Here is a 15,893-nt window from a genome sequence, read left to right on the forward strand (position 1 = left end):
TAAGATAGCACCCCACACATGCATATTCTCAACACTCCTTCCCTGCTGCCTTTTTCACATACTCTTATCATTTTCTAACATAGCAGGTAACTCACCTTAGTACACTTATCATCATTTATTTTCTGTACCACCCACCTCCCTGCACCATCCGCCCCCCCCCTCCCACCAACCACTAGCATCCATGAAGGGAGCAGCCTTCATCTATTTAATTCACTGATGCATCCCAAGCATCTAGAACAGTGTCCATCCCATAGTAGATATTTGAAGGAAAATAGGCTTACATCAAAAATAAAACCAAAAAATGACCAGTCAAAGGTGGTTCACATCTGTAATCCCAGCACTTTGGGAAGCCAAGGCGGGTGGATCACTTGAGGTCAGGGGTGCAAGACCAGCCTGGCCAACATGGTGAAACCCCGTCTCTACTAAAAATACAAAAATTAGCCGGGTGTGGTGGTGCATACCTGGAATCCCAGCTACTTGGGAGGCTGAGACATGAGAGTCGCTTGAACCCTGTAGGCAGAGGTTGCAGTGAGCCGAGTTCACACCACTTCACTCCAGTCTGGGTGACAGAGTGAGACTCCATCTTAAAACAAAACAAAACAAAACAAAACAAAAACAAAAAAAAACAAAACAAAACCCCCAAAAGTAAAAGGACAGTGAGGAAAACAAAGTGTATTTGACAAACAAAGTCTGTTGTCAAACAATCAATAATGGCCATTACTTAAAGCAGAAAGCAATCATCAGGGTTGTTTTCTTTGTTTTTACATAACTTGGAAAACAGAAGCAACAGTGGAGGCTTCCCTGTAAGAGCCTTCTATTGATATTTCTAATTCTTTATTATCTACAGAATAAAGATTACTTAAAGTGGGTAAAAATATGAAAAGGCAATGAATAAGAATAAAAATAACTATGCCTTTTATAAAGGGATAGTAAAAGGAGACAAGAACAGCCAGATTCACTTATTAGCAGTGAAAGGAGAAAGCAAAGTAAAACTATTTTTAAGTGAATAAATAAAAGGTGAGAAGGCTAAAACAATGCCCGTAGAAAGGAACAGATAAAAATGGAAATCGAGAAGCAATAATGAATTTTATAGAAAAATGTAACCCATTTAGTTGGTTTGGACACATAGCCTTTCTTGATATACTGCTAATCTCTTTGACAGTTATCAATTTGTAATGCCTTTTGGAAATGAGAAAACTGTTTATTTTTGACGTAGAAAATATTATTTTCAGCTAAATTTCATGTTGTATTTATCCTGTATGCTTCTATCTAATTAATCATATCAAAGTTCCAGATTATTTATGCAAGTACTGAGAGAATTATTCTCCGAGGAGCAGACCCTACATATTAAAAGAATGTTTTAAACTATTAATTTATAACATCACTGCCATCTGTTGGATCTGATCAGAATTAGAGTTTAAGTTAATCCAAGAAGAAAAAGGGTTCAGTGTTTTTCACTTCCCTTTGGCAATGCTAACTAAATTTGGCCACTGGTAAACCATGAAAAAATTAGAATAAATGTTCAGAACTAATAAAGATTAGTATAAATGTTGGCTAGATAGTTTTCAAAAGATGCAATTATCTTAGGAAATAAAATGCAATTAACAAAATAAAAATATAAACAGTAATAACTACAATTATTTTAATACCTATAGAAAAGTGAGAACTGAAGTTTTGTTACAGTAAATGCATGATCATAAGTCCCTTGTTTACATATAGATCACAATAGCCCTGATTCTTCATAATTATTCCATGCTATCCCCATGGAGAACTGAGTTATTTCCCTAAATCTTAGGGACCCTTTTCTTTCCATTTCTTTGCTTTTTATTTTTTAATTTTTGTACCCCTTTTGACTTTCCATGACAGCAGTGACCCAAGAAAGTTCCAAATGTTAGCACGTAGATGGTGACTAAAACAATTAATTGATTGATTACTGGCCCATTGCCAGCTTCTACAATACCAGAGACACAAAGCTCTTCCCCAGAAACTGTCTTGCTATTGTTTTCCCTATGGTCAGGACTGCACAAGGGAATATGAAATTGTAAGCACTACACTCCAAAGGGACTCCACAAACAGATAGAATGCCCCCAGATTACATGGATGTGCATTTGAGCGCTTTGGGAACCTTAGAATGTCCTCGTTATATATGGATGACTTGTCATTTTGTATTATCAGTATTAAACATTCTCTTCACTAACATAGAAATAAAGCATTGGCTAATTTTAATACTTATTAGAATTATTCATGGTGTATCATGCCAAAGAATGCCATGCAATTTGTAGAGAAAACTTTAGAACGTATGCCACATACAGAGCTTCACACAATGTTTCAAGAAAAGTCAATACTTCATCTAGTGCTTCAAGAAAAATCAGTGCTGCATTTACTCACAGTGACCAAAGTCCTTATCAGTCATTTCAGTACTGTCAGGGAGGGGCATGATCTGAAGTGATTTCCTGGAATGTTAAATTTCTCCAGCAGAAATAGAAAGCACTTTTCAAACCTTTTGAAAAATCTCTCTCCCATTCAGTAAATTTAGTGGGAAGGTAATGTATTTGTGTATTTATTGTTACCATTTCTTTTATTCTATTGATTTTAGGCTAATGGTTATTCCTTAGAATTGCCTATATTTCATGGTGGAATGAAGGCTGAGTGCAGGGACTGACGATGGCCATTCTGAAGGGGGGACCATCTCTTCAGTTATACTGGATTGGAAAATTCATACTGAATTTGGAAAACACAGAATGAAAAGTTTACTTTTGCAATAGAACAAGTGGATTCCCCATCCCCATTTCATGTCAGTGGATGCCCACCTGACCTTGACCAACAGTTTGAATTTGATTAGCTACTGATTTTGTGAGGCCAAGTGAATCCCATAAAATGTTCAATTAGAAAATTATTGTATTTGGTTAGCAAAATACAAACCACAAGTTTCACTTTTCCTTCTCCATCCCTGCACAGGAAGAGATGAAATAGCTAGACATGTGTCCCATCACCCTTTGAAAAACAAATATTAACACCCTATTCTTAGAGCACACTTCTTGGCCAGTTACACAGATCCACTTACATAAGTAGTCCTGTCATTTAGAATACTTTTTACTAAAGAAGCATTGGCCATAGAGATAGTCCACAGTGATTTACAAAATTAAAACATAGTCCCATGAAAAATACAAGTTCATGTTGTAGACTTGATGTACAGGTTGCACTTAATGTTGCTGAGGTTGTACAGCTATTGTCTACGGCCATACCACCCTGAACGCGCCCGATCTCGTCTTTGTTGCATAGGATTTTTCGTTTTCGGAGAGTTCCATTTTCCCTTCTAACAACGCAAGGAACTGCGTCTTCATACTGACCCCTAGTGGCCATTTAGGAGGATGTTGGGGGAGGGGCAAAAAAGGTAATGGAAGGACCGCTCTGTAGGTTAATGAAATGTACGTTAATTTAATTTGAAAGACTCTCCAGTGTACCTGAGATAATATTTTCAAAACATTTTTAAAAGATTCCGATCTGAAAATCATTTCAACATGGTGCTATTAGAGATAATATTCCACTGCTAAACGTGTGTTTAACAGATGCTTGCGTTTGACTTTGTCCTCTATTAAGGTGTAGTCATTTACAAATGTTTTGACGCATTCGTTGTACCGGTAGCTGGACATCTTCTGTGCGATATAACCAGATAGGATAAATGTAATACTCTTGGACAACATAACGTAAGAAATCTCATTGCTATTATGGTTAGAGTTGATTTTTTGCTCTTGACTTTGTATAGTAGATTTTGTTTTACATTCTTATTTATATCACTTTGTTGCAAAATTCTAGATCATTTGAATTAGAATACTCACAATATGAGTATCTGGCAAGATAACATAGCTAATTTCATACCTTTTTAGGAGGTTTTGTTTTGTATTAAGGATGACCTCTGGAAGAACGTATTTAGCGTGTTACCTTAAAAGTCCTCTGGAATTATTAGATAAAATAAATGGGAGAAGTCCTCATGGTAAACCTGAGAATTTTTCTTGCATTATTTCCGTCCAAGTTTACTGAGTGGATGCTTTTCATTTCTGCCCCTTAGAGCCTAGATTCCTCCCTGTCTGATGGAATCTTTTTTTTTCTTTTTTTTTTTTTTGAGACGGAGTGTCACTCTGTCACCCAGGCTGGAATGCAGTGGCGCGATCTCGGCTCACTGCAAGCTCCGCCTCCTGGGTTCATGCCATTCTCCTGCCTCAGCCTCCCGAGTAGCTGGGACGATGGAATCTTATTCTAAACATTGGTTATACTGGATTGGAAAGTTCATACTGAATTTGGAAAACACAGAATGAAAAGCTTAATTTTGCAATAGAACAAGTGGATTCCCCATCCCCATTTCATGTGAGTGGATGCCCACCTGACCTTGACCAACAGTTTGAATTTGATTAGCTACTGATTTTGTGAGGCCAAATGAATCCCATAAAATGTTCAATTAGAAAATTATCCATGCTACTTTTATTACCTACAGTGCAGAGACTGATATTTGCATAACCTCTTTTTAAAGTTGCTAGTACTCTCTTTCAGGTTTAATTTCGAACATTACTGATTTTCAGAGGAAATCTTTATATTATGTGATTCCCCCCTTTCAATTTGAAGCATACTTAAACCTATATAAGTTTATTTTTACCAACCCTTGATTTTTTATGTTAATCATTTCTCTTGATTTTTCTTCACTCTAGAAATGGTCCTTACCGCTCATTGATTACACTTGAGTGGAAAGGCTTGGGTAGGATTCCTGAGGAAACTGCCCCAGCTCTAGCCCTGCAGGTGTAGGAGATTTGGCTGTTTAGATAAAAATGGTCTGAAAATGAAATTTTCCTGCACACACACGTTTTGCAATATGATCTTACGTTTACACGATCTGAAACTCTCTACCCCTGTGGCTCACTGAATGTTAAGAGGAGGAGGAGGATGATGTTGAAAGCTGACAGTTGTGGGCCACGTACTGAGCTAAGTCCTTGAGTGGAATACATCATTAAATCCCAGAGCGGTCCTATGGGGGAAGGAATATGATTGTCATGCCCATTATGCAGATGAGGAAACCAAGGCCCAGTGCTTACTCACAGTTCACAGAGATGGTCTGTTCTGTAGATCCCCAGGGAGCTGGTAGGAACTGAACCTCTTACTCTCCACCCTGGCAACTTTTATCTCATTTTTTCCTCATCAATGCCTCCAGGACCCTTAACTTCTCCACATTTTCCCCACCAGAAATTTCCCTTGTGCTGAAATTCATGATCTCTTTGAATTCCTCCAGACTGAATGGCCAGCACTCCTTGTACTCACTCCAGTAGGCACCTTTGGAGTCATCTTTCATCCCTTCCTTTCCCTTTCTCTTTGCTTCTGACCCTCCCTCCACCTTTTTCCCCTGGGTTCCTTTCACCAGTCTCCCCTCTCCTCCTCTCTGCTTCTTCTGCCTCCTCCTCTCTGCTTCCTCTGCCTCCTCTTCTTTCTCATTTTCCATTCCCTAAGGAATAATGTCCTAAAGCAAGGAAATTCTGTTGGTTTTTGTTTTCTTGAAAATACTATATTTTTTAAAGCTTAAGAGGTTAAAAAATGTAAAAAGTAATAAATTAAAGGTCAGAAAACCATGCGTTTTTTTTTTTTTTTTTCCCGGTCTCTGTTGATTAACTTACTTTTGAGCAAGTTTTAGTCTCTCTGCATCCTGTCTTTTTAAACTATGAAACAAATGATCTACTGTATTTTGTGCAGGTAAGCAATTGCCCCCTAACCGTATCACAGGGAGTCTGGAATCCAGCTTCCACTGGGGCCCAGATGTAATTCATCTTTATAGCTGTTATCATTTCGTCCCTAAAGGTAGGGAACTTACCACCTTGAGTGCAGGGGGTTTTTTTTCGGCTTGGTTTGGTTTTGAGGTTTTTTTTGGTAGTGATTCTACCATTATCTAGGTATTCTTTACTTGCTGCGCACTGTGCTAGGCTCTTGGGTACCATAGGAAAGGAACACATCAGGCCTACATTTCAGTCAGGGAGGCCAACAGTACATGAATAATTTTAAAAAGATAATTGCAGAACTATTACAGTATCGGTAAACTTAAAACAGCATAATGTGGAGAGAGGACCATGGCCCCAGGTTAGGAAAGGGGCCTAGAGAATGATACACGGCTTGTCAAGGAAGGGCTCTCTGAAGAAGTGACATCTGAGCTGCTCAGAATAAACCAGTCCTGGCAAGCGCAGGGATTTTTTGTTTGTTTGTTTGCTGTCGCACTAGAGCATTCGGCGTCCTTATTATTTAGTTAAGAATATCAACAACATGGTATCTCTAATTACTTTGGGATTGTTTCCCTTGTCATTGACAGATATGTAAATAGGCTGATTTCCAGGCTAAACAGAAACATTTGGTAGCTGCAAAAGTCATTTATTATGAATATCCTAACTCCTTGACCATCATTCCTATTTTATTAGGAGACAAGTCAGCCATGCAAAAGAGAGTTGTTCTTTGCTTATGGAAGATAGTTAATTACAAGTAGGGCATTCTAGCATTTGAAACAGAAGGTAGCATGTATGGAAGTGAAGTATTGTGATTGAACAGATAGGTCAATAAAGGCTCCGTGTCACTTGGGAGGAAATTACATTTGATTTCCCCAGACTTTGATTGACTGCCTTAAAATCGGTAGCAAAAACATGCACGCTCTTTGTGGAAGTGCCGGGGCAGCACTCGCTATTCTCTTTGCAGTCATGCTGTTCTCTTTGAGAAAGCATAATGTCACCGTGGCTGCAACATCAAAGCAAATTCTGAAAGTCTCAAAATGAAACCTGCTAAGGTGCATCAATATGATGTAATCAATTTGGTTTCACATATTTCCTAGCATTTTTTGGCATTTTTCTTATTTTGCTATAGATGCAAACACATTTTTTCCCCTGTGGCTAGGCTTTACTTTAATTACGTTAATTTTAAAACCTTCATTTTAAGCATTTGCTTACAATTAATTGGTTCTCTCCCTTAATTGTGAAAAACTTCTTAAATAATATTTAGTTAAAAGAAGAACGTTCTCTTGGCTAGTTTTGTCAATCCTGGAGTTCAGCCAGAGTTTGGGGCACATATACTAACGTCCTGCAGCTGTGGAGCTGTGGTGGGATGATCCTTGTTCTGGACTCAGAAATTGACCAATTTAGCAAACACACTCCACTTCTTGGATCATTACCTTTGTTGAGAAACCGGCTGGAACAAGAGTCAGGAATTCTGTTTATAGCATTCCAAATCTGACTGTGACAACTGGGAGAACTGTTTATCATAACGTCCAGTGTTCCACCTGTCCAGACTTCCTGCAGCCGGCAAGGCTTAAAAATGCCAGCTCTGAGTCGCTGCTGCATACACAGCGCCCCTGACCACTTGCAGCATGTCTGCCACCAATATGTCTTCCTTGGTGTGACAAAACTCACGGAGACATATGAAAAGTCATGCTGGTGGGAATGGTTGTAATCACTGTTAACAAACAAGGTTCTTATTGCCAATATCACCATCTGTTCCATCGGGTTCCACATATTACCCTGTATGTGGGCTCTGTTAAACAGATTTCTGTTCTGCCCAAGGTCACCCTTGATTCATGTTACCAGACTTTGCAGATGGGTTGAATGTGAACCTCAAATTGCAGCAAGGATTCAACTCTGAAAGGTACCAAATGGTGTCATCTGGTGCACACTCAAATAAACAGAGTCAACAATGTCTGCAAAGACAAAATAGAGATATCCCTTGATAAAAGAGATGAATATATTCCCAAGAAGTCTAAAGTGCAAATTTTTATTTCTTGAATACCATCTAAAACTTACCTCACTGTATAATTGGAGAAGCATGAGGGCAGGGAGGAAATGAACCAATTTCAAGAGCAGCTGTAAGTGATAAAACTGGAAATCCCAGTGTTGCTGGATCCTATCCCTTCTTGCAAACTTAAAGCTGAGCTAAGCACTTTCCCCCTCCTCCTCCTCAATATCGGCAGTGGATTTCTGCTCACTCACCTTGAGTTGATTCGAGTCAATTAAAATACATTGATCTTCTCAGCACCGAAAATATAAATAAGACTCAAATATTACCTCTAAGAGGTATGTACCAGGTACAGACATAGCACAGAGGAGGGAGTGATTAACAAGGAGGGCTATGATGGTCCCAGATGACTTTGCAGAGGAAGGGACAGGTAAGCAGAGAGTGAAGAATGAGCTAGTGTTCTCCAGCCACAAGTGCCAGAGGGATAGCGAAGGGTGTTTGGGACAAAGGGGCCATCAGTGCAAAGACACAGACATGATGTCGCACGATAGTTTTAGTGAGCCATAGATGCTATTTGTGTTTGAATGTTTCCTCAGTGATGTTCTTAGTGTCCTTTCTGTAAGTGCTCTTTTCTTGTGGGGCTTGGGCATTTGAATGAAAAATCTGCTGAATTCCATTCATGAGTGCTGCAAAGTAACATTTTTAAATTGTTACTTTCTTCTGATGTAAACATTTATGCCAGAACATCGTATTTTTAAACAAAAAGAAATGTGTATATTTAGCACACAAATGCTCTGAGCTCACGTTAAAAAGAAATCCAGTTTGGGGATCCAGAAGTGCCTCCTTGAGGAAAAGACATATATGCTGAGCTGTGAAAGAGGGCTGGGCATTGTCCTGGGGCAAGAGGATGTCAGGAAATGGGAACAGCATAGGGGAGCCCTAATGTGGGAAAGAGCCTGGCCTATTGAAGGCTGCAAGAGAAGCCTAGAGCACGGAGCAACAGGAAGAGTTGGCCTGGGGCGGGGGAGGGTGGGGAAGGGCAGGGGGGTGCATGGGGCTGGCGTGAGAAGTGGGGGCCGCTTGTGTAAGGCCTCAGAGGCCATGTCAGAAATTTGGGGGTAGGCCAGGCATGGTGGCTCACTCCTGTAATTCCAGCACTTTGGGAGGCCGAGGTGGCAGGATTGCTTGAGGCCAGGAGTTCAGGACTAGCCTAGGCAACACAGCAAGACTCCATCTCTAGAAAAATAATTTAAAAATATAACAAAAAAGAAAAAGAAAAAAAATGGGAACTTTATCATAAGCACTGGGAAACCGTGAAAGTTTAAGTAGGGGAGCAATATGGTTATAATTTTAAAACATCACTTTAGCTGTAAGACAGAGGAAGGACTGGAGAGGGTGAGGAGAGACCTCTTAGGAGATTGTTTACATCAACCCACAAGAGAGGGTGCTGAATTGGATTCTGTGGGAGGATGGAGAGAAGGGAGAGATTAGAGAAACATGGAGGAAGAAAATAGGCAGGAGTTGCTAATAGATTGACGTCACATGGCATGTCAAGCTTCACCTCTGTTTACATATATCAAATGATATAAACAGATGTTTTCATACATTCCCATATTTGTTTTTTAGTTTGTTTTTTTCCCAATTTACATTTTAAACTCTTACTTGATTAAACTCCAACTGGATGGAGACTAATGATAGTAAATATCAGAAAATATTTTCAAATTATTGTGATGACATATGGCCCTATAATTCTGGATTTTAAAACAAAGCAGTTTGACTTCCATCCCATTCATTTGGATAATGCTATACTATTTGGGAAACCGAAATGTGTTTTAAAAATATGACAGGCTGCAGCTTGTGTACAGGGAAAAATACAACAGAATGTCTGAGGTTTGAAACAAACAGAATTAATTCAATTCTTTTTTGTTTTTTAAACAAACAATTTTGTTTAAAAAGAATTTTGTTCAATTCTTTTTTGGTTTTTAAAGTACAAATTCTGCACTCTACTTCTATATATAAAATTAGCTTTTTTAAGGTAAAAATAATAGTTTAATTTTCCACCATAATAAGTTAATCTCAGTTATTCTTTTTAGACTTAGTGCTGCATATAGCAAATTATGGGCAAATATGTACATATAATGCAGGTTGTGCCAGCTGTGCCTGCACGATTCATCTTTCTGTGCTGGCATTTATGTTCAATTTAGTAAAAGCTATATTCCACTGTGTACTAGAATCTTTGGTTTTTTAAACAGCTAGGTTTTTATGCATTTCCCTTTACTGTCTCCATGAAGAGCAAAGAAAAGAGCAGAAGGTAGAGATATAAATGAACCAAGTCAAAACATGCCTTTGTCGAGGAGAGAAAAAGAAACAAAATCAAAGCAGAAAGGCTGAGTGTTCAGATAAACCTGATGGAAATTCCTGTATCTCCGTGATCTAATTTTTCTTAGTTTCTTAGTTTACAAGACAAGCGAAAAAGATGATGTATGACCCTGCGAACTCCCTTAGTTTTCCAGAAACTCCCTGGTACACACAAAAGACAAAGTCTTTGAGAATTTATTGTATGCATTTACTTAAAATACTTCTGCCTCTATCCTGCATGCCATTGAAGTACCCTGCAATTGTATGCTTTTTTTTTTTTTTTTTTGAGACGGAGTCTCGCTCTGTCGCCCAGGCTGGAGTGCAGTGGCGCTATCTCAGCTCACTGCAAGCTCCGCCTCCCGGGTTCACGCCATTCTCCTGCCTCAGCCTCCCGAGTAGCTGGGACTACAGGCGCCCACCACCTCGCCTGGCTAGTTTTTTGTATTTTTTAGTAGAGACGGGGTTTCACCATGTTAGCCAGGATGGTCTCCATCTCCTGACCTCGTGATCCGCCCGTCTCGGCCTCCCAAAGTGCTGGGATTACAGGCTTGAGTCACCGCGCCCGGCCAATTGTATGCTTTTTCTTAACTCTCCAGGATGTTTTAAAAAGTGAACATTCTCAAGGAAAACCACCAAGTGACAAAGGAATCATGCATTTTGGCCAAGCCATGTTTACAATGATTAAAAAATACAAGGTATTTGGTTTAAGGGGCTGATTGCATTAAATACCTGAAAAATAAGTTAAAGGAAAAAATGATTTTTGAGGAGGTTAAGTATATATTATTAATTAGAAAATATGTATAATTTCACATTTTTGCTGGCAGTTGTAAAAAGTATTCAATATTTCCATTGTAAAAATATGAGATGTTTCTGATAAACTAATATATTAGAACCTCCAACTTTTCCCTCTTTCATAAAAGCTAATGAACACCATGCCAATTAATAATAGGAGAGAAGATGAAAAGTGAAATTATCTTAAGAATGCTTCTTTTATCCCCTAGGAAAGGAAATTAAATGCTGACCCCTGGGCTATTATAGTGAGTGATGCAAGGCCTTTGGATATTTTTTGTAGAGGTAAATTTTGGTTCCATGTCATCTAACCAAATTTTAATTTTAAGGGACGTCATCCTAGAGAAGGAATGGGAGATACCAAAGAAGGGTTAAATGTACAAGGACTGGAGAATGAGTAGAAATGAAGCGAGGCTCTGCTTTTGCCTTTGTGGGATGTGGTGTGTTTGATGGACTGGTTTATATAAGCCAGGCTGGGAGGTGGTCCTGCGAGGGTGACACCAATTGAGCCCTTCATTCTCCAGAGCTGCTGTCCCTCTTCATTACATTCCTGCCCAGTCACTGTGGTTCCGTTTCTTTCAGAGCTGGTGCCACAGCCACAGCCTCCTTACACCTACGGCTACCAGTCTTTTTATGGAGATTTCATTTACCTCCTCTCTGATGGACGATTGTCATAACTTCTTTTCTTGAGGTTGTGAGTCCTCCTTCACAATAAGCAAATTGAGGTGACAGTACCAAATTAAATTTAATTCATCACAATACAGGGTGATGGGCTGAATCATATAGCTTCAATTGTTTTTTTTAAATTTTGGTTATTCTTATATAATCCTAAATGGAAAAAAGTGTCAAAAACGTGAAAGAGATGTTCATATTATTGACATCTCAAGTATTTTTACTGTCTTGACTTCTATTACTATGATGATTTAAATGGATTTTGAAAACAGAATTTTGGGTCTCCTTTAAAACCAGGATGCTCTCTTTATCTTATTGCTTGGAACATCTCCTATTTATAGCACTTCCAAACATTGAAGAACATAACTAAATTATCTCCCACTCATTAAAATGCTCTCATTTTTATTTTTACTACCTATGAGCTTTAAACTGATTTAAAAACCAGGACAGCTGGTGTCTGGAGCCCTTTGACCCTGGCTTGATCTTGTGAAGCTAAGCAGGGTAGGGACTGGCTAGAACTTGGAAGGGAGACTGCCTGGGAAAACCCGGTGCTCAAAAACAAGGGCTATTCTGTGCTCTTAAAAGAAGATACAGGTTACCTAATTGTGAAAAAATGTTAGCATATTAATAGTAACTGTAGTCTTTTTATATTAGAGACAGGAAATTTAATAACTGAATATGCCTACATTACTAAAATTATCTATTTATATCCATATCATGACTTTGATCTTTAATGTTTAATTTGTAAAAGCAGTATTCTCATGCAGAATGATTTGCTGGTTCTGTTAACCTTTGCCTACAGTTAACAACCTGATTTGAAGAAGAGGAAGACAGGCTAATGAATTTTAACTTAAATCAGGAGTTCCCATGCTCACTCATTCCTACTTTGTAAGGCTTTTGTTTCCTTAATTGGTAGGAATATGTTATCTTCAAGAAAACTTTCTAAGAATTTTATGGTTCATGTGTGGAATCATATAAGAGTTTCTTTAAATAGAATTTCCTGGTCTTATAAGTAAATAAAAATAATAATAATGGTTGTACCATTTTTTTAAGAACTAGTAGTCATCTATTTCTGAGGTTTCTAAAAAGTAGTAATGATATATTTTTCTATAACCAAAAGCTGTACAAGTAGAAAAAGAATTATTTAAATTCATTCATAGCTCAAAATTTTCCAGACTCCGTTTAAATCACTAGTGCTCGATTCTGGGTTCACTGCATGGCAAATTAATTTATTTCTAAAATTGTATTTCTGTACTCATTTGTTTTAGCAGCTCAGTTGCATGCTCCAAAGATAATTTTTTGAATTCAGATGAATCACATTCATTTCTCCTTCATTTACTCAGCGCTGCTGCTGAAGCTGATGGTATTGATCCATTAATAAACGTCCTGTCTAGTAAACGAGATGGAGCCATTGCCAACGCTGCTACGGTATTAACGAACATGGCCATGCAGGAGCCCCTGCGCCTGAACATACAGAATCACGACATCATGCATGCCATCCTCAGCCCACTGCGTTCTGCAAACACAGTGGTGCAGAGCAAAGCTGCTCTCACTGTCGCCGCAACTGCGTGTGACGTTGAGGCCCGGACACAGGTGACGATTTTAATAACATGTGTTCTCTCATTTTTCTGGTTAGTACCTAGTGGTGGATTCATTTGAAACATTTTTAAGTGATTGAACCTACCTATCATTTAAGTCCTTCCAAATAGTAAAACAGTGGAAAACAAGTAGGCATTGTCTTTTCTTGTTTGCTTTATTAGCAAAGAAGGTGACCATGCCTTGTAAACCCAGCAATTCTGTTTCTAAGTATAAACCTAAGAGAATCTGTTGCCTCTGTGTCCCAGCAAGCATTGTTTAAAATATCTAAACAACTGAAAACACACCGATTGTCCAATTGTTAAGAAAATGGATAATGCATTGTGCTGTAGCCATAAAACAGAATCTCATGTCAGTGAAAATCAATGAGCTACAGCCCCACATGTCAACAGAGATGAGTTCACAAGCATTATGCCAAGCAAAAACAAATTGTAGAAAAATACATACTTATGATTCCATTTATGTAACATTCAAAAGGATGCAAAGCTAAGCACTAAGCTGTTTTGGCATGCATACATATAAGTTAAAACTATAAAGAAAATTGAGGGAATGCTGAATCCGAAATTCAAGAAAGTGGTTGCTTCTGTAGGGAGAAAGGGGGGCATGTAATCGGGTAGAATTTCAGTGTCATTGAAATGGTCATCTCTTAAGCTGAATAGTAGACAAACAGGTGTGCTTTTTACTAGGACTCTTTAAATTATACATGTGGGTTATATGTACTCTTGTGTTTCTCTTATATTTCTTATTTTTAAAACATACAACTGCATTTATCTGAAAATCTATTATATAAAAATGTCCTTGATAGTTTATGGTGATCCTACTAAATCTTCAGAAAAACTTTATTTAGGCCAAGTGCGGTGGCTCACGCTTGTTATCCCAGCACTTTGGGAGGCCGAGGAAGGTGGATTGCTTGAGGCCAGGAGTTCGAGGCCAGCCTTGGCAACATAGGGAGATCCACATCTCTACAAAAAGACTCTGCCTCCTTAAAGAATAAAAATACAACTGAACTTAAATCAACAAACATCTTTTTATTTTTCTCAATTTTCTCACATTTTCATGTCACCATGGCACTCATTTGAACAGCCTGGGACTTTGTTCTTCTCTGTCCCATAAAAATAACAAAACCAACGTTTATTGGGCATCTGCTATGTGCCAGTGCTAAGCACTTTACATGCATTTAAGCCTCATTTGAGATAGGTATGTTTGTAATCCCCATATTACAGATAAGGAAAATGAGGCTTAAAGAAATACGCTCAAAGCAGAGTTGGTAAGAGGCGAGTCAGGGATATGAGAACACATCTGGGTCTAGCGCCCATGCTTCACACTATGCTGTCTGCTCAAACAACTGCCTAATCTTTTTCTTCTGTCTCTTTGATCTCTATTCCGTCTCCCTTGTTTGTTCCCATTGACTCACTTCATTTGTGATCACCCACTCAGGTAGTGGTAGGCACCAGATATGTATTTACCAACTACCGCATGCCAGGTGCTCTGCTGCGTATCAGGAGCACAGTGACAAACAAGGGTCCTGTTTATACGTCCATGCAGCCTGCAGGGGCACCCACCTAGTTCCTGGAATATGCGGGAGACCCTTTACTTTTTTCCCTCCCCTCCTATTCCCCTTGCTGGCTCCAGGCTGAACTTTCTAACCTGTGACCCTGGTCACAGCATTGCACATCCTCAATGGGAACGTTAAGCTGCTCAGTGCCATCTGCAGGGCCCCTCGTGACCTGCACCTGCCTACCTAAAGGTGTAAGTTCCAACTCTGTCCAGGTGGAACTCTTCACTCCAAAAATGCCACACTGCTTGTAATTATGTCAGAATGCTCTGCTCTCACAGCTGTACCTGCTTGATTTCTCTGCTTTCTCCCTTTTCCCCCACCTGATAAATTCCTATTTCTCCTTCAAAATCCAGCTCTACCCTCCTGTCCCCAGGAGGCCTTTCTTCAGTTTTCAAACTAGGGTGCATCTTTCTCTATGCTCCCATTGCAACTTTTGTCTTCCTTTTTTGAATGTTATGGTTCTGTGTAAACGACTACAAGCTCCTTGAGACTTTAGGGAAGGGAACTGAGACTCCCTGTGTTCATGTCATTAATATATACCTGGCACATAATATATGCTGAATGAACAGTTGTTAAATGAATGAGTGAACATATAAATGCAGGAATTAATGAATAAATTAAATATGTGCCTAAAAGACATGTGGTGTTAGATTACTATCTCATATTATACCTTATGCTTGCTAAGCATAAGGATGCTTCAAGTGAACTTTCTAAGCTGTCCAAGTAATGTGTGATAACACGTAAGCCCCATCAGGGCCCCTGTGTTTGCGATGAGAGTGACTGAAAGTGGAACAGATTCCACGGGGATCTTGCCTTAGGATACTACACATTCAAGCTGGTAGAATAAGAGGATTCTTTTCATCCTCCAGGTGCATAGATAATGCAGCATTACATTTTAGACATGAGACAAGAACTCTGCCCAATCTTTTTTTTTTCTGATTGGAATAGTTTTACACGTGAGTGATGTCTTTTAATAATGTAATTAATGGAGTTCTATCCAATTCTTTTCTTTTTCTTCTCCTCTTCAGTCCTTTAAGAAATGAAGAGAAGACACTGTATGGATAGCAAAGATGGGTCTTTCCCTGGAGAATTGCTTGAGTGTTGCTTTGGCTGTGGTGCTGACTTAGTGGCCATGCACAGTGACGTGGGGGGTCCTGGCTGGCATCGGTTCATCCGG

The 15,893-nt window shown here is 39.0% G+C and overlaps 1 protein-coding gene across 3 annotated transcripts in view; it reads left to right on the forward strand.

Moving 5' to 3' along the window:
- The window catches only part of ARMC3 (armadillo repeat containing 3), a 129,334-nt gene that overhangs the window by 75,818 nt on the left and 37,623 nt on the right, over positions 1 to 15,893 (forward strand). For all 3 annotated transcript variants that reach the window (XM_033209121.1, XM_033209122.1, XM_033209123.1), the window contains one exon: positions 12,906 to 13,155. In XM_033209121.1, coding sequence (XP_033065012.1) covers positions 12,906 to 13,155 — 250 coding nt within the window. The remainder of the gene's footprint in view (positions 1 to 12,905; positions 13,156 to 15,893) is intronic.

The sequence above is a fragment of the Trachypithecus francoisi genome, unplaced genomic scaffold (genome assembly GCF_009764315.1).
Source record: "Trachypithecus francoisi isolate TF-2019V2 unplaced genomic scaffold, Tfra_2.0 Lachesis_group9, whole genome shotgun sequence".
NCBI lineage: Eukaryota > Metazoa > Chordata > Mammalia > Primates > Cercopithecidae > Trachypithecus > Trachypithecus francoisi.